This window comes from Sorex araneus, chromosome 5, assembly GCF_027595985.1.
Source record: "Sorex araneus isolate mSorAra2 chromosome 5, mSorAra2.pri, whole genome shotgun sequence".
Taxonomy (NCBI): domain Eukaryota; kingdom Metazoa; phylum Chordata; class Mammalia; order Eulipotyphla; family Soricidae; genus Sorex; species Sorex araneus.
Window position 1 is genome coordinate 23,746,539 of NC_073306.1, and position 20,309 is coordinate 23,766,847.

Sequence of the window (20,309 nt, forward strand, 5' to 3'; positions counted from 1 at the left end):
CCCTGTTCAAGGGGAGAGAGTTGTGGGGGAGGGGTGCACTCCATCCATGTGCCCCATGCCAAGTTTGATCCCAACAGTCCCTGCAGCCCCCTCCCCGACTGGCAGATCCAGGCAGCACAACACGGGGCTTGAGAACTGAACTGTGAAACTGAGCGTCACTAGGAATGGTTGCCACACCCACTGTATACTACCTAGATGGTCTAAAGAGGAAAAAAGTTGTTTTAAACATAGGCGGGCCCACACAGATACACACAAACAGACACACACAGACAGACACAATGCAAGTATAAAACAGTAATTAGTACCATGGTAGAACACTATACCTCAATAATAATTTCATTTGATAAGGATTATAGTGAATCTATATCATAGGTAATAGATACTTATTTAATTCTTCTAATCCGTAAGTACAGAAAATCTTTCCATGAAGAATTCTTTCAGGGCTAAAAGTTTAAGAACTTATTGAAAACTCAAGAATCAGGGATAGTCTCATTTGCCAAGGCATCAAAAATTAGATGGGCCAAACACATAATGCGATTCAGAGATGACCGCTGGACTACAGTTGTTACAGAACTGGATTCCACGGGGTGTCAAAAGACCGAGTGGCCACCCACCAATGAGATGGTCAGACTTCTTTGTCAAAACCCTGATTGAACGATTTGAGGCTCTTCCTGTTCCTGGAGTGAGCAGATATCACTGGGCTACACTAGCACTCGCGGGGACAAATGGAAACGTTACTGGCACCCGCTCGAGCAAATCGAAGATCAACGGGATGACAAGTGATACAAGTGACAAGTGATTGAAAACTCAGCACCACTACTTGTTCTTCTTGATTTCTTCATCTAATACTCTGACTTACAGGAAAAGAATTAATATAATTCCATAAAGTAATCTGGTTACTCAAACTATACATACACATTTGAGATATGTGCCATTTCCCTTTATTTAAGTCATTACTTGTTTGTCTTTCCAAAAGACTTCTTCCAACTTATTCAACAGTCATATGTCAAAATTAAATAAATCGAACAAAAAAAAAATCCTAAGGTTTTTTAGGTGACAGTAGGAGGGCCATATCTCCCAGTTTACCTGGGCAACTTCTGTTCATGCCTATTGTTTCAGCAAATTACCAACATCTGCTACTTAGAAAATTCCCCCCTAAGGACAACAAATTTCATGCTCCCCCCTCTATAAAGTATGTAACTAGCATTTATATATACAAGTAGCACGATGGGGGCTGGAAAGCAGCACCATGGAAAAGGCACTTCCCTGAGCACAGCTGACCCAGGGTCACTCCCCAACACAACATATGGGCCCATGATCCCCACCACCAGCAGGCCCTAATCACAGCTGGGTACAGCTTACCCCCACCCCCAGCAACAGAATTAAACACATTTTTAAAAAAGAAAAAGAAAAAAAGGATAAACAACAGCAACAACAAAAAACCATTTAAAAATATCTAAAAATTAGCAATCACCACTATACTAGAATGCTGGGAAGAAAAATAGGCTTCAGTGAAACAATGCAGAATACCTGAAGTTTATTCCCATATCCTTTCCACGAATACCATGACCATGACTCAACATTCATGAAAACAAAAATACCAACTTCAATCCCTTTAGCAAAATATTGTTTTGCCATGTGACGTTGGCAAGCAGCCCAAGCTTTCTTCTCAAGACACCTGTAGGTTAGGCTAGCAGCCATGTCATTGTGAAAAATCACGGTGTAGGGACTGGGGAAATAGCACAGGGGTCAGAGGGCACATGCTTGCAAGTCCAGTCTGAGCCAGGGCACCACATGCCCATCCTCAACACTGCTGCAAACAACCCTGGAGGGCCCGTGTAGAGCCCGGGTGGCTCCACAGTCTCTGAACTGCCGCACTGGAGCAGCTCTGCTTCCCTGAGCCCAAGCACAGACACTCTGACCCTGCTGGCAGAAGGTCTCCAAGAACGGCCCCCTGAGCACTGCTTGGGAGACTCCCCCAACACCAAAACCTAAACAAGTCACAGGTGACATCAGTGGTTGTAACTACCAGTTCATGGGCTGATTGGCTCTTGTCCTTGAAAAAGCTACTGCCACTTATACATGGTATGCCTGGGTCATACCAGCACTATGACATAGATAAACACTAACTTTTAAGTAAAAGTCAGCAAAGTATTTTTAGTCTCACCAGTTCGAAGGTGTAATATGGTTGGAAACTCACCAGACTGCATTAACTCAGGATTTAAACAGTCTCTGAGGGCCTTACTAGGATGACATGAAAAGATAAAAAATCAAAAACTTTATTACACAGTAAAGGAACAACAAATGGCCAAAGGCAAGGGCACCTGAGAGCTAGCTGAGAGCCTACAGACCACGCTGGGAGGGGAGAGGAGAGTGTGAATTCAAAGGGTCTCTGGAACACTAGTGGAGGAGGCGGTTCTCTGGTGGTGGATGTGGTGTTGGAATGATGTATGCATGGAACGGTCATTATCAGTACTGCAAATCACTGTGCATCAACAGGGAGGGAAAGCAGAAAAAAAAAAAACAACTTTCTTACCACCCTAATGGGATATTCAGTTTCGTAGCATTTTTCAAGGTAAAACATCTTCCTAATTTGAAGGACTCAATAAAAACAGAAGTTTTAGAGAAGTTTCCATGAAAACTGACTTAAGAGAAATTCACAGTTCCTCATATACCCAGGAGAAATTCACTTAGAATATGCAAATCCTTAAACTGAGTATTTCAGTAGTTTAAATTTAAAATAAATGCAGAATTTTCTTAACAAAAAAACTTGCCAAAAAAGTAGGTCATAAAATGTTTTAAAAGCTCAAATGTCAGAACCAGAGAGATAGCCAAGCAGGCAGGCTGCTTGCCTTGCACACAGCCAGCCTGGATTCAACCCCCAGCATCCCAGAGCACCACCAGGAGTGATCCCTGAGCGCAGCCACAGACTATGCCCTGAGCATTGCTGGGTGCAGCCTCAAAGCCAAACCAACAAACAAAAGTGATATATAATCTAACAAAGCTGGACATGTGTATAGCAAATTACAACAAATTAAAAATAAGCAACATCCTTGGGGCTGTAAATGATGAACTTACCAGACCAACAGATAATCAGCACCAAAGGCCTCTACCCCAGTGCAGAAAAACAGAACAACTCTGAAGTGAAAAGAATGAATTCTGTAACTGCTTTGGCATTTATTCCTGAAATTAAATTTGCCAAAGCAATTTTTATAAATTTAATTTAAGCTGCCAGTTAGTGTCAAACAGAAGGAAACAAGCTCAGTTTTGGCTGAAACTTCAATGTGTAATACAATATTGTCCTGACTTAAACTATTGTCAGAAATCTACTAAGATTTCTACTAAACTGTAAGTAAGCTTATAATTTAAACTATTTTTTTAAAATGTATGCCCACGAGGAGAACTCTTGTTTTATTCTCTTCTATAATATGCAGGTGAGTGCTTAGTTAGTGGCATGTGTTCAACGAAAACTATCAAAAGAAATGAAGGAAGAAACTCTGAAATGTGCCTGTTAATAATTTTTTTGGGGGTGGGAACACCCTTGCTTTAGGGCTCAGTCCTGGCTCTGTACTCAGGGATCACTCCTGGTGGTGCTTAGGGAACCATGTGTGGTTCACACATGCAAGGCATTTGGTCACAAGCAAGGCAAATGCCCTTAACTCCTGTACTATCTCTCTGGTCCCAACATTCAAACAAGGAAATAAAAGAACTTTTGCAGATTATAAATAAATATTTATTAAAATCTAATCAATTTTCCCTAAAGGATTTATCATTACACATATGGGGGCCAAGTATTTTAAAGCTAATTCAAAGTTCTAAAGAAGAAAATGAATAAGACACATTGTGCTGTATAGGTAGTATATGATCAGGCAATGACAACTGACTTTGTCCTCTAAAAACTCATTCTTGTCAATCTTCTCATGAGGACATTTTGACACATACTACTCTGAGCTTAGAACTCAGACTTAGAGTAATGACTTATTCATCAGACATCTGTTGTGAAAATAGCACTGTGGTAGAGCTTTAAGATGCCAAGATAAAGCAGAAACAGACCTTTCTCTACAAGTTCCAAATCTATTAGAGTGAATAAACATCTGTGTACAACTGACCCAAGCTTGGTACAAATACGTTATTAAAAGGATACAAAGGTTGAAAAGAGAAAGTAAATGACATGAGAACGTTTTTGAAAGATAACAAAGTGCAGGATTTGGACTGATATGGGAAGTTTTACAGCATTACCAGATGGAGTGTTTGAACTCTTAGAAGTGACTGGATGCCAGAGAGGCAATTTGGGGGTAAAGGCACATCCTGGCACTGCATATGGTTCTCACCAAGCACTACCAGGAGTGACTCCTGGGCACTGGTGGGTAAAGGGGGAAGGAGGGAAAGCATTTAACAAAAGATTCTCAGATGTCCTGATATCAGAAATAGGGGGTCTTGAACACCCCAAGTCTGAAGGAATAGGGAAGAAACCACATCTTGCAAGGCAATCAGGAGGTGCTACACAAAGATTACTCTACCTGTGTTGTCATTCCAGAAATGTAGCAAAGCAAAGGAGCAAGAGGAATAAGTAAGGCATTTAATGACACCGCCATCCCTCTATTTTTTCTCACTCCCAGGGGCTAAATCCGATCAGAAACTGAAACTGCCCCAAGCGACCACAGGATATTCTAGAGCAGGAAGCAGCAGAGAATGAATCTACAGGAAAATAAAGAAGAACCAGGAAAGCATACTGACAGATTTAGGGACTAGTATGAGCACAAAGAGATGCTGGAAAACATGATTAGACCACATGTGGAACACCATTCTCCTGGAGAATATGTAAGATGGTATTTTTGAAATCCAAAGGCTGAATGTGAAAGAAAACCAAAATTAGTGGCTTGGGGTTTGGGTAGTAAGTAATGGAGTCCATTCTCTCTAGAGATAATAATAAAGTAAAATAAATAACAGGGCTCTAGTCCTAGTTATTCTAGCCTTTAATTGTTTGACCTTGGATAAGCAAGTTACTTGGCTTCTCTGAAATTTTTTTTCTCCACTATAAAAACAGAGGTTGAATTAAAACTTGGTACTCCAGTAATGCTGAAAGTGCGGTAACTTTGTGCACTTTAAAAGATAAAAATTAGCATTGTTGTAAAAAATAAGAGCAAATGATGTAAATAAGATATACAACTAAAGAACAAAAAAGAACCTCTAAGATTTCCTTCTAGTCCTGGGATTCTAAGAGGTCAATGTCTCCTGGTAAAGAGTATACTAGAGAGTAAATAAATAGCTGATCCACTTAAAAAAATTAATTCTGTGAACTACTTTATAAAATAAAAATTTAAAAAAGACTAATGAGATGTAGGAAGGCTATAAAAGAAGCAATTTAAAGAGGATTCCATTGACAAAAAAAATGAAAACTCTGAGCATCAATAACAATAATTCCAATATATTAAAATGTCAAATAAAAAGTAAATAAAAAGAATAATTTCAGGGACCGGAAAGATAGCACAACTCATACATCACTTGCCTTGCTGGCGGCTAACCCAAATTCAATCCTCAGCATCCCATATAGTCCAACCCTATGATCCCTGAGCAAAGAACCAGCAGTAAGCCCTGAGCACCACTGGGTGTGGCTCAAAAACAAAAATATAAACCAACCACTAAAATTAATTTTGTTTAGCTAAAAAGAACTTACAGATTCCAAATATAACCAAGTCCTCTGGGACATGACAAGAAATGCTGAAGCACAAGCAAATTCTACAATTTAATGTAACCTTGAAAACAACTGAGAAAGATAAATGCAACCAGATTTAAAACATGTTATGAACAGCTAATTAGAGAGAGAAAGCAGAAGGGAATGCCTTGCCACAGTGGCAGGGTGGGGTGGGGGGGAGATGGGATTGGGGAGGGTGGGAGGGACACTGGGTTTACGGGTGGTGGAGAATGGGCACTGGTGAAGGGATGGGTTCCCAAACTTTGTATGAGGGAAGTGTGAGCACAGAAGTGTATAAATCTGTAACTGTACCCTCACGGTGATTCTCTAATTAAAAATAAATAAATTTAAAAAAAAAAAAAAAAAAAAAACATGTTATGAAATGCAGAGGATGCAAAGAAACAACTAAGTAAGCAGAATAATTTAGTGACATAGCTTAGGAAAAATTAAATTGTTCAGTCTCAATAGAGCAAAGAAACAAAGATCTAAAAGGTATCTATAAATAAATGGACTCCAGTGTGGGGAGGACTAGTAAATATCTCTCCCTCCTCTTGAACACACACACGGCCCTTCATACACTGTACAAATATTTAATTCTATTAAATGCCAAGCACTATCATCATCTTCAAAGGACATCTTTACAGTAGACAATACAGTTAATAGCTAACATAATCATTACTTAATCTTCTGGAATAAGCTCAAATTTCACCCATCCAAGCCATCTCCCTAATTTCCCTAGACATTTTTTTTTTGGTGGGGGTGGGGGTGGGGTGGGGGCAGAGGGTCACACCAGACTTATTCCTGGTTCTGTACTCGGGGACCACTCTTGCTTGGGGGTTAAGGAACTATATGGGGTTCAAAGTATCGAACCCGGGTCAGCTACATGGAAGACAGCACCTTACTCACTGTCCTATCTCGCTAGTCCCTGTAGACTTTTTACCACTTCAAAACCAAAATCTGCTTGTATTACTAGTAATCTGCCAACTACACCGAGCCAAATGAGAAGAGCAGAAGGGGTTAATGGGAAGGGAATGCCCAGGATTCATCTCACCATTATAATGCTGTTCCTCTAATCCTGTGTCTGGTGTGGAGGAAAGATTTCTAATTTACAGGGGCAAACTAACTTCAGTATAACTGAATCAAAGATAGATTTAAGTCATATATTTGTTCATTTTACTATTTATATATATATTAAATATATATGTACATACATACATACATAAACACACATACATAATATATATAATAATATATACACACCTCTCGGAGAGCAAGGCAAGCTACCAAGAGTATCCCGCCCGCATGACAGATCCTGGCAAGCTCCCCGTGGTGTATTCGATATGCCAAAAACAGTAAAAATAACAGGTCTCATTCCCCGGACCCTGAAAGAAGCCTCCAATTGCTGGGAAAGGTGAGTAAGGAGAGGCTGCTAAAATCTCAGGGCTGGGATGACAGGAGATATTACTGGTGCCCACTCAAGTAAACTGATGGAACAATGGGATGACAGTAATACAGTGATACAATAATTTGTTCATTTAATATGCATTCATGAGAACCTACTATGTACCACACAAGGCTCTTTAATTTTCAGGAAATGAGAATCAAAGCCAAGAACCAGTTATGTAAACAGAACTCTACAACATTACGCTGCGACCCCTATAGTATACAGATATTACAAAAGTGTTGTAGTCACACACAAAATGGTAAGAGTAGAAATGAGAGAGCAAAACAAATGGGCTGCGGGGTATGCTACCAGGAGGCCTGGGTTCTATGGAGTGGCCACAAGGGCCCCTGAGCATCTTTGGGGTGATTCTCCCTCCCCGACTTCCCAACAGCAGGGAGAGGGAAGTAGCCCCTGAACACCCCGGGGTGTGGTTCCCCTCCCACAAAGACAGAGGTCTAAAGCCAGAATCACTCTGCCCGGCAACGGAAGACATTCAAGTATACGAGGAGCTGTAAAAGAAAGAACAGGACTATTAGCTCTATGTAAAACATTAAGCAAGAAGAACAAGCTGTGAAAAGACAAAGAGCTGAGAGGCTACGGCTGTCATAGATGAGGATCAATTCACAGTGCTGGGTAGATTGCCCTGAACAGATTACCTGGACTCGGACCAAGATCCAAGGAAACTAAACTAGAACCATGATGTGAAGGGCCTCGAAGAACATGCCGGGCCACTAGATTTCAGTAAGAGGGAATTAAAACATTTTAAAGTGAGTGACTCAGATTTGTTTTTGGATAAAGGATATAAGCAGAACATTTCCAGAAAAAGGAAGCCAGAGATGGAGAACATTGAGAAAACATTGCAAAATCTAGTTAAGAAGGATTTTGCTGGGTTAGACAGGTAAGAAATGGATTTAAGTGCTTGCCGTGCCAACCCTGGCTGGATCTCCAGACCATATATGGTACACCCACAGAGTAAATTCTGAGCACAAAGTCAGCCAGGAGTAAGCCCTGAGCACTACCAGGTGTAACCCCAAATCCACCCATCTACCCCCTCCTCCTCCCTGCAAAAGCTGTTGTATTTTTTTCTTTTTTCTTTTTTTGGCATTGTAGGTCACACCAGGCGATGCTCAGGGCTTATTCCCAGCTCTGCCTCAGGAATTACTCCTGACTGTGCTCTGGGGACCATATGGGATGCCAGGGATTGAACCCAGGTCTGCCACATGTAAGGCAAACACCCTATCCACTATACAATTGCTCCAGCCCTGGTGATAAAGCATCCCTGACCGTGAATCCTTGCAAAAGGTTTTGCAAGACTAAGTGAGATTTGAATGAAAGCATTATCACATGGAAAAAAAGATGTCAAATCCAAGAGAAAATACTAAAGTAAACTTAACAGGACCTGGTGACTGGACATGGAAAACATGGGAAATAATGAGAAATGGCTCTAAATAACTAATTCTTTATGTGTGGTAAAACTTTCATTAAAAATGTTAATTATTTCAGTCTAATAACTACACATAATCTACATCTACACATAATATTGGGGGGCCAGAGAGATAGTACAGCAGATCAGACACATGCCTTGCATGCAACAGGCCCAGGTTTCAATCTTGGCACCCCATATAGTCCTCGTAGCCCTGAGTAATCCCTGAGTGGAGAGCAAGGACTAAGTGCTAAGCAAACCCAGGTGCGGTCCAAAAACCAAAAAATAAATATAATCTTGGCTTAAGCCTTCATTTTCAAAGTAATCTTCCTAAATATAATTTTTGGTGAAAAGATATTAAAGTAATTGGGAAAATGCCCTTTTCTACAGTATCTCCATGAAGTATTAAGCATCATTCTATAGTATAAAGTTTAGATAGTGATAGAATTTAACATCCCTTAGGGAACACTCTAGAATTTTCTTTTTTAAATAAACACCTTTGAGGCCACACTCAGTGATGTTCCAGGCTTACTCCTGGTTCTGCACTCAGGAATCATGCCTGGCAGTGCTCCAGGGCCCACCTGGGATACTCAGGATCAAACCTACATCAGCTTTACCCTCTGAACTATCTGGCCTGAGAATTCACATTTTAAAATGTAAGACGGATATCCTTTTCTCTCGTGAAGCATTGCAAATCATGCAACTGATTTTCAGCAGAATATGAGTGGTATCACAATGCTCTTTCATGGCTATATCAAATGTACATTGAACTTTATTCCCTGATGACACTAATTTAAGATGGGATGGCAGTGTTTAAAATACAATTCTCACACTGGACTTAACAAAAGTTTTTGTTTTGCTGTGAAAGTCATGTATTGAACTTCAGAGCTATCACAGTGGATGTAACCAGTAGAAAGGTAGAAAATACATGTGGGAATACTCTTAAGTATATGGACTGCCTCAGGACAAGCTGGAAAGAGTCACCTTCAGTATTATTATTTTTGTTATTTCTAGAGATATAAGCTTCTCTGAGCAAAGAAAGTAAGAAGACTTTTCAAATTTACGTCGTCTGTTGCTGGGCTGCACAAAAAATCAAAGTTAAAAATTTCTGAGAGATTTTAATTCTGTTCCTTAAAGGTTTTGTTGCCTACTCAGTTAATACAAGGTAATGCTTTTAAGATGACTCACAGATAATGGATTAATATCCAATTTAAAATTCACCACAGAAGCACTTAAAATCAAGATTATTTTCGAGTTTTCTATTCCAAGATTTTTTAGAAGCTTCTCTACTGAAAATCAGGAGAAATAATTACATGATTTGCTTTTAGTTTTCTGGACACAGATAAAAATAAAGTTTAACAAGTAAAGACAAAAGTAACTTGAATTTAACAAAAAAAGTAGTTTTCTCGTTCAATACATCACTTTCACAACAGAACAAAAACTTTTGTTTAAGTCCAGAACCAAAGTTACAGAAAAACTCAATCACACTTCCTAACCTACTCGTTACACTCAAACTTTCCGTAACTCAGCTGAGTCTGGGAAATGAAACCCTTCCCACCAATCTGTATTCCAAAACCTCCCTACTTCTGCAGCAACTACCCCAAAAGCATAAAGCCACTTCCCTCCCGAGATACGTACTCCTGAGATACATAATAAGAACCCATGGTCACTAAAACACATGAAAATACAGGGTCAGACAAGAACACGGTAAAAAATAAGACAACAGTAATTTGGCCCGTGGCTCGATATTCTGTCAAGGGGCAACTGTGCTTTCCCACAGAGCGAGCTTGTGATTATAATAATAAAGGGGGCTGTACACGGAAGGAAAACGGCTTCACGCACAGGGATCCAAAAGCCGCCGAGATTCACTCCAGCGCCCGGGCGGCGTGGGGGGTGGGGGGGAACAGGAGGCCCCAGCAGCAGCCTCCAACCCCCTCGACCCAAAGGAGGAAGTTTCCAAGGCACTGGGGTCCTGGCGGCCGGGTGGTCCTACCCACCCCAGAGGGCGCCGGGAAGGAGGCAGGGAGAGCGTGGCGTGCACGCTCACCGCCTGGGCACGGCTGGGCAGCAGGGTCCCGGGGGACAAGGTGTTGGGCGGGGGGGTGGGGGGGTAGGGAGGAGCTGGGGGGGCCGGGCCGGCCCCTGAGGGGTATCTACTCACTCCGCAAGTGCCGGGCAAGAAAGCCATCCGCCAAGGCCCCCGCCCTCTGCGTCTCCTGGGCAGGGAGCCGGGGGGCGCCGCCCAGCACCCCACTCTCCGATGCCCGATGCCCGGGACGGAGACCGGGGCAGCAGCGCGCGTCCAGCCGGCCTCCGCGGGTCCGCAGGTCCCGGGCCGCCCCCGCCCCCAGTGGCCCGCCCTGGCTGCCCCGCCCCCGCACAGGCCGAGGAGCCGTCCCGATTGGCTGGCCCTGCGGTTCCGGGTAAAGAGACCCCTGGCGATTGGCCACGGGTCACCTGCTGGGAGGTGAGATGCACTCCATAGGCGCTGGGCTGGACCAGCAGGAGGAAGCTGGGCCTGCGGGAGGGGCCGGCAGGGGCGAGCGGCCCCAGGAGCGGCGGACTGGGGACCCGGACTGGGGGCCCCTTGGCGAGACCCCCGCGTCTCCCGCTGCTGCCGCAGCCTCCTGGGGGACCCGGAGCTCACCTTGGGTGTTGGAGGACACGCGCCCGGCCCGATGGCCCGAGACTCGCGGCCGCTGCCCCGCTACACCAGCGCCACCACCGGGAAAGGGACGTCGTCATCCGTGGGAGCTGGGGCGTTGGGGCTCGGACGTCGGGGATTTCCATTGGACGGTGCCCGGCCGCAAACGTGCGGCACCGACACCCACCCGCTCGCAGCCCAGGAGCCGGGAGCCAAGTTCCATCTAGAGAAGGGCTCGGGCTTCCTTCCGGAAAGTTGTTTATGTCGCGCGCGTGGGGAGGGAAAGGGGAAGGAGGCCAGGGAGGAGTACTCGGGCAGTAAACACAAGCACGGGCGCCGCTCCTGTCAATCAAGTGCAAGACCGTGGGCCCGCTGTTGTGCCACAGAGCCAGAAGGAATGTAGGTGGCTTGTGAAGAAGCTTCAGGAATTCCAAATGGCAAAACTTCAAGGCAGATGAAAAGTTCTGGTTTATGGGTCCTCGACATAAGTCATCCAAAAACGCAGTTAAGTGATGCACTTAACTGATCTGAAGGACCGTCTCCTCTGCTCCTACTACCCTACTGATTTTTGGTTAGACTTCTAAACTTTTACTCCACTCCCAAACATCTTAATTTTGTAGCTCCTCTGGTACGACCGGGCACTTTACTCGAAAGGTTCAATCAATTTTAGAAGTACTAAATAGATGTCTTCAGTTGTTTAATGCGCATTTCCCCCCAAATGTCCAATGCTGCCCCTGTACACGCCTCAAAAATCTGACAAAGGACTGGTATCCAAGATATATAAAGGACTTATAGAACAACAGCAACAATAACAACAAACAAGAAAACCCATCAAAATATTGGAGGGAGGGGGAAACCGAAGAGATACTTCTCAAAGAACACAGGGGTCAGGCCAGAAAGATAACTCAGTGAATGGAGTGCATACTTTGTATGCAAAGGCCTGGGTTCAATTCTTGGCAATACATGGTCCCCTGAACACCTCTGGGAGCAAAACTCAGCACAGAACCAGGAATAGCTCCTGAGCACTGCCAGATATGACCCAAAACAAAACAGGAAAAGAAACTTGAAAAGATATAAGATGGCCATCAGGCATATGAAAAACTATCAACACAATAAGGTATCTTCTTATGCCAGTGAAAACAGCACGCAACAAAAACGCTCCAGAAACAGCTAAATAGATAGCTCAATGGGCTGAACTCACAATTTGCATGTGGGAGACCTATGTGTGATCCCTGGTACCATATGGCCCCCTAAGTACTACTGGGAATGAACCCTGGGAGTAGCCCCCAGCACTGCTGGGAGTACTTTGTCTGCTCCTTCAATAAGTCAAAAAGTCCAGAAACAACCAGTGTTAGCAGGATGCTGTGAAAAAGGAACTCCAATTCCCTGTTTGTGAGGCAGTCATCTGGTCCAGCCTCTACTGGAAAAACAGTATGAAGACTACTCAAAAAAAAAAAAGTTCTGTGCCAATTAGATAATTCAGCTGTCCATGTGCATGCTAGGTATGCAGGAGGCCTGGATTTGTTTACCTGAACATGGTCCCCCAGGCACTGCCAGGAACCTCTGAGTGCTTAGCCAATTTTGTTTTTGAGAAAGGGGTGGTAGGCCAAGTGAGTTTGAAAAGTCTCTAAAACTAGAGGGATATCAGGGTAAATGAAGTCAGAGGAAGAAAGCCAAATGCCTTATACTCATTTATAACAAAGAAAGGAAATGGGCAAAGGGGCAATAAAATATTTGGGGACAGGGTCAGAGAAACAGTACACGGGACCATATTGAGCGCTAGGGACTGAACCCAGGACAGCCATATGCAAAGTACTACCACTCCAGGCCCTTGGCACTTTGGTGGTGGTGGAGATGCAGTAACTTTGTGTATCAAAAGCATAAAAATTACACTCTATAAGCCATTTTATCTCATTAACTAAAAAGGGGAGAGAATCATGAAAAGAAACATCTGTCTTTGCCTCTCTCACACACACAATATGAGGTTTTGATCTGATGTTTCTCAACATTTTATTCTCAGTGTTTACTCAAATGCATGCATATACTCAATAATGGATTTCCCATGACAATAATTTTGAAAATAAATAACAATTCTATGATAAATACTGAACTATAAACAATGATGGAGAAAAAACAAGATAATTTTGTCAGATGGACATAGTCAATGTCTAATCTTCATCTATATTGTTAAATTTTTTTTTTCTTTTTGGGTCACACCCAGCGATGCTCAGGGCTGACTCCTGGCCCTGCACTCAGAAATTATTCCTGGTGGTGCTCGGGGGAGCATATGGGATGCTGAGAATTGAGCCTGGGTCGCCATGTGCAAGGCAAACACCCTATCCACTGTACTATCGCTCAAACTCCCTAAAAATATTCTTTGAATGTCCTCTTTTCTTGTTAATGTTGGGACCACAACATAGTAGTGCCTGGGGTACTGTGCTCAGAGGGTCATGCTGTCCTAGGGATCAAAGCAAGGGCTCCTACATGCAAAGTACGCACTCCAGACCTTAGAACTACCTCCCTGGCCCCCAAAGCTGCTTTTCTAGCAGTTAATTTTGTGCCTGAGCCACTCAAGGACTTAATTCTGTATTAGCTGAACAAACAATTCTCCAGACAAGGGAGGAGAAGCCTACATTGCAAATTTTTTTTTCTATAGAGTGTACAATATGCCCCTATGATAGTATTTATTCTTGCTTACCATTTCTATCATGTGCTTATATCAACTCCCTACAGAAAAACCCAAGGGTCATCAAGGACTTTGTATGTATTTAATAGTTTATTAGAGTATCAGATTTCTTTTTATCAGTTGATTTCTTCAACTGTCTACTGAATCTCCTACAGTATCAGGGACCACCAGCATCATCTGAGGTCAGTAGTCTCAAAATCTAATGCATTTTAAGAGTGTAACTAGGTCTAATAAAAATTTAGTGGGCTTAATTACCATTGTTTTTATTTGATAAAGTTAGTATTTAAGGGCCCAGAGGAGCCAAGATGCTTGGTATGCATGCAGCTAATACTGGCTTGCATCCTAGCACCACACAGCGTCCTCTGAGCGCAGTCAGGAGTAAGCCCTGAGTACTGCTGGGTGCAGCCCAATCCTCCTCCCCAATTAAGGCTTAGGATTAGGGGTAATGGCAACAGAGAAAATTATTTATGACAGTCTCAACAATAATTATTGTTTTCCTCAATCGCATTTATGTACAGATTCAAAGGACTCCCCAGTGGTGTTTAGGTGTCTGGCAATTCTTGGCCATCTGGGTGTTATCAATTTGGGTGACAGCACAAGGACAGGGCACTGAACAGGCTCTGTAGTGTCAGGCCTACAAGAGTCCCACCTATGTGCTGGGGGCCATCAGGACTACCTGCAGCAGTGCTCATGTGGTACCAGGGACCAAACTGGGGTTGGGCACATGTGCTTCCAACCCTCCAAACTAACTCCCAACCTCTAGTTAGCAATTTTTGTTCGCCTGGTTTTGGGGGAAGAGCCACAACTCTTCAGGGTTCAGGGTTTACTTTTTTTTTTTTAATTTTTTGCTTTCTGGGTCACACCTGGCAGTGCTCAGGGGTTACTCCTGGCTTTGCAGTCAGGAATTACTTATGGTGGTGCTCGGGGGACCATATGGGATGCTGGGGATTGAACCCGGGTCAGCCACATGCAAGGCAAATGCCCTGCCCGCTGTACTATCGCTCCAGCCCCCAGGGTTTACATCTGATTCTGAACTCAGGGATCACTCCTGGAGGGGCTCAGGGGACCATCTTGGGTGCTGGGGCTCAAACCTGGGTCAGCTACATGCAAGGCAAACAGCTTACTTACTGAACTATCTCTCCACACCCCACTAATGATCATATTTAAAGAGGCCAGAGCTATAATACATTTTATTATTTTATACTAGGCCTCACTATTTGAGTTCTCATTTTCCTAATCCTAGAACAAATCCAGTATGCATAAAAAAGACAGCACAAGCTCCATCCTTTGAGTGCAGGAACATCATATGATCACATGTCCACAGGGAACTGGCAGAAGCCTAGAACATCCCACTACGGTCCACAATAAATAAGGAAAAAGACAAAACATTTAAATGAAAAGGAATTACATAATAAAAGGAAGCTTTACCCAAGAAACTAGAAAAGCTAAGCAAATTTGTCAACTAGATAGTTTTAAAGAAATATATAAGATGCTTCTAATGAAAGTGAAAAACCAGCACCTTAAACCCCAGGTAATAGCTATAAATTGAAAGGCTCTTCCACATACTGAACTATGAATACCTGAACTACACAATAAGGCTGTTAACTGATTAAACTGCTTTTTCTACTTTTTCTACAAAAAGCAAAAAAAAAAAAAAAAAGCTTTTTGTTCGATATAAAAAGAGCACAATGTAGAAAACAATCTTGAGAAAAATCAGAACCATAAAGTAAAGGATGGGGCTGGGGGCCTTTAAAATGACAAGAAGGGACTGGAGCAATAGTACAGCGGGTAGGGCATTTGCCTTGCATGCAGCTGACCTGGGTTCAATCCCTGGCATCCCATATGGTCCCCTGAACACCGCCAGGAGTAATTCCTGAGTGCAGAGCTAGGAGTCAGCCCTGAGCATTGCTGGGTGTGTGTGACCCAGAAAAAAAGAAAGAAAAAAAAAAAAAGACAAGAAAATCTACTGAATGTAGACTGGAGCAAGAGCACAGTGAGTAGGGAGTTTGCCTTCTACTTGGCTGACCCAGGTTCGATGCCCAGCATCCCATATGGTACCCCGAGCATCGCCAGGAGTATTTCCTGAGTGCATGAGCCAGGAGTAACCACTGTGTATTGCCAGGTGTGACCCAAAAAAGAAGAAAAAAAAAAGAAAATTTACTGAATGAAAAATAGGCCAATTTTACAGTTATCAAGATGAAAAGAAAATTCTAACTACAGAATTCAAGTACTACTTCTAAAAAACATTTAAAAAAAATTTGCACTATAGCCTACTAATGTTCACCATAAATCACAATCTGCTTTGCTGTCATCGAAGACAAATGACTAATTCTTTCAGTATGCACAACAGAGAAAAAAGAAAATACAGAAGAAAATTCATAGCTTCCCTAAAAAAGATTTTTAGGGAAGGCCTGGCTATCCTAGCTATACAGTCCAAATAATTAGAGCAAGTAAGAGAACTCTGAGGAAATTGGTAAGACAATACAGGTGTTAAGATGCTTCAAATCCCTGGCACCAGTAATGGTTCCCTGAGCCAGGGGTTACTCCTGAGCACAGAGCCTGGAGTAGCCCCTGTGCAATGCTAGGTGTGGTCCCAAAGACTCTCACCCCCTAAAAGACAGCTCTCAGAAACAGGACATACATGTAGTTCCGTTATCTTGTTTACACAGAACTCTCAAAACTAAAGTCAGCCAAAAGATTTCCATGCAGAACCTGTGGCCACTTAGAACAAACACATACCACTAGGCACATGATAGAAGCAGCCCCTTAAATCAAGGCTCCCTTGATTTAAGATAGTTTAGGTAGATAAGGCAGTTTCATATTCCAAAAGTTTTATTTGTAAACTTTTCAAAATTCTCAATGCATTATATAACCAAGACAGACATGTCGATTTTATTTTCTGAGAAGACTGGACCAGTTGACATGCCCACTAGCAGTGAATGAGGTAGAATGGCAGTGGGACACTAAAGAAAAGACTGATATTGTTAGAACACTGCACACTGCAACTCAGCCATAAATAGTTTTGTAACTTTGTAATTCATGGTGATTCCGAAAGATTTTTTTACTTTTAAAAAATAATTTATTCGGTTACCAGGAATGTGGCTTAGTGGCATAAAGTTCATGTACGACACTTGTATTTGATTCCCAGTACCCCCATGGTCCCCCTGCTACCACCAGGTATGGTCACTACACCCACCAACTGCCCCATAAACAAATGAAAGAAAAGAAATACTTGATTCAAGGTTAGAAATAAACATCGTCTCTCACAGTGATCTAATTTTTAAAAAAGAGAGAAAGACCCTATTTACAGCCCCACAAGGGTTGAGACAGAGAATGGCCTTGCTCCACAATGGATCTTTAGCATCCCCCAGACTGGGACTGGCATATGGTGCTTACTATCTGCAGAATGGCCGAAATGTCAGCCACTATGCTACGAAACAGCAGTATAGGCAGCCAGAAGGGATGAAATGGCCGGTCTAGCAGGAGAACAGAAGACATGGAGAGGCAGAAGATGCACTTTTGCATATGAAACTCTCTATTAACTCTTTATATCACTGAATTTCATTTTTTATTAATTTTGGGGTCTTTGGGGATACATCTAGAGGTCCACAAGGCTTACTCCCTGCTCAGTGCTCAGGGGGTTACTTGGGCAGTATTGAGGAACCACTGAGGTACTGGGAATTGAACTGGTGTCAGCCACAAGCAAGAGAAGGACTTACCTCCTGTATACTATTTCTCTTTGCCCCATCATTTAATTTTTTAAATCATTGTAGGTCCAAACTATTAACCCAATTTTTACAGGTAAAGTTCTGCATTCATCACTTAACTGTCTTCTAAAACTTAATCTTTAAATTTCATTAAAGCATGAATTGTGTGCTAGGATGGAGCTCAGTGACAGGACACGTGTCCCACATATGTAAGGTCCTGGTACGATCAAAAAAAAAAAAGAAGAAAGAAAGAAAAAAACGAACAAAAGTTATAGAGGTACAAAAGCTCCCTGCCACAAGATGTATAAAATGGCTATATACTGGTAATCATTTTTTAGTTATCCTGCTTTTATGTAATCTAACATTGAAGTTAACAAATGAGAACTATATGTTTATCTCCAAAAGATGCAGGGAAAGTTACTATTTTCATCTTATATGCTTTTGTATAGTTCAGAAGTTTGTAGATGCAAGGTGGCCTAAATGAAAAAGAAAGCTATAAAAATTATTTAATTTCTTTTAAAAAGCACAAGTCCCCTTGTTTGAGTCCATTTGGGGGGGGTTGAAGGGGAACATACCAGCCAGCTGTGCCTAGAACTTACTCCTGGCTCTGAACTCAGGGATCACTCTCGGTAGTGCTCAAGACCTTGGGGACCATATATGGTGCCAGGGATAAAACCCAGACTGGCTGTGTGCAAGGCTTCAGAAGCCCACCCACTATGTCATCTCTCTGACACCATTTTTTCCAAAATTATTTTTACAGTTTCTTAATAACCACATTGCTGAGTATTTCCTTCCTTCCTTTTCCTTCTTTCCTTGTTTTTGGGTCACAACCATCACTGCTTAGGGCGTACTCCTGGCTCTGTGGTCAGGAGTGACCCCCGGCATTACTCAGGAGAACATAGGCTGTGTTGAGGACTGAACTGGGTCAGCTGCATGCAAGGCAAGCACCTTAACCTCTGCACTATCTCTCCGGCCTGCCAAGTGATAAGTAGCTCATCATCTTGCAAGCGCTGGGACACCCCAATTCAGGGATTCTGAAACTTTGCCACTTGCCAACTCCTTTTCAGTAGAAAGATGTTTACATGACCTACGGTATATAGATATATAAACAGGAATATAAATCAAACATTTATGATAGCAAATTATGAAGAAATCTAAAAAGCCCCACCCCCCACATTCGGCCATCCTATAGTGTTTGGCAATACAGTTCAGGCAGCATTGCGCTAGAGAGAGAACTCAATGGGCAGAGTGCAGGCTTTGCCTGCCGAAGACCCAGATTTTATCCTGGCACCACATATACCCAGGAGCACCGCCTGTGACCCACTAGCATTTGGTTTTGGGTGTGGCTCCAAAACCAAAAACAGAAAGATGCCAGACCCTATTCCACCTTGTTTCATCAAGCCAATTCCTGGTAGGACAAAGATAAGAAGAAAAGGTTATAAAACAAATATTCTCTACAATGCAATCTGTAAATCAAAATAATCAAAACAAAATGCCCTATATGCACAGTGCAGCTTCCCTGGAGAATAGACACAGCCAATAATTTCAGTATGGAAAAGTAGACATTCATTGGCTTTGTTACCTAACATTGTTCTTCCCCATTCTAGCTTTACTGGGAGGAAACGGGCAGGGGCTGGGGTGAAGCAGAGAGCACTCTGGCTTCCCACGGGCAGCATATGACTGTGACTGGTGAAGATTTAAGAAATGACTGAAGTGGGGGAAAAAAAAAAAAAAGAAAGAAATGACTGACGTGAAGGTGACCAGCTACAATCCTATCAAGTCCTAGCTAGTCCAGAAAGAACTATTATTTCCTATAGACTTGGAGTTCCATAGTGGGAGTCTAAAATTGCTTCAACCATCTTAGACCACAAAGGGTGAACCAACCTAAAGTGAAACCAACCCAAGACCAGAACTTAGATATAAAAATGGCATATCTGGGTCCTCAGGACATTGTGCCTGGACTGTATTGCTGAACACTATAGAATGGCTGAATGTGGGGGTCTTTTTAGATTTCTTCATAACCACACATAAGCAGACTTGCCTCTTTCTTACTAGTTTGGGTTTCTCCTTTCTAGTTTCATCCCAAATATATATGGTATTGGCCAAATCCAGAAATAAGAAGTGTGAATCAACTTTTCAATACATTATCACACACTAATGATCAATTATAGATTATAGATTTTAAAAATGCACTTTTTCTTTCTTCCTTTTAAGTCACTTTCAACATTATGTTGCACTCACTTGTTTCAAGAAAATAAAATCAGTATTTTATCTGACAGAAAGCAGAAAAATGAATATAACTTTACTATAGTCATGCAGATTAATATAGCTTGTTGTAGCACTGTAAAAGAATAACTTCAGAAATTTTAAATTCTCACACATCACATCACAATTATTTAATAAGATAACGATAACAAAACAAAAACGCCTAATGAACTCTCCATAAATGATGTAAGAACTCTTACTTGAAGCTGAAGAGTATGTCGAAGAATGGTTTCCTCTAAGGCATGGATCCACTTCTCTCGCTCATCAGCATCACGAGCTGGGAAAGAGAATTACAAACATCAAAGCCTCAATGTCTATAGTACAGTAACTTCATTTAACGCCACTGTTAGATTCTTGGAAACTACAACTTTCAGCAAAACAACATGTAATGAAAGCAGGGTCCATTTAAAAATAACATTGCTTCCTTTAACAGAGGCCAGAATTT

General features: G+C 42.3%; 1 protein-coding gene across 11 annotated transcripts in view; it reads right to left on the reverse strand.

Annotated features, from left to right (window-relative positions):
- The window catches only part of OSBPL9 (oxysterol binding protein like 9), a 223,716-nt gene that overhangs the window by 54,307 nt on the left and 149,100 nt on the right, over positions 1 to 20,309 (reverse strand). For 8 of the 11 annotated variants that reach the window (XM_055138078.1, XM_004607137.3, XM_004607131.2 and 5 more), the window contains one exon: positions 20,065 to 20,141. In XM_055138078.1, the coding sequence (XP_054994053.1) occupies positions 20,065 to 20,141 (77 nt within the window). Of the gene's footprint in view, positions 1 to 10,723; positions 10,897 to 11,209; positions 11,425 to 20,064; positions 20,142 to 20,309 lie in introns of those variants that run through there. The other 3 variants (XM_055138083.1, XM_055138082.1, XM_055138084.1) reach the window with 2 other exon arrangements.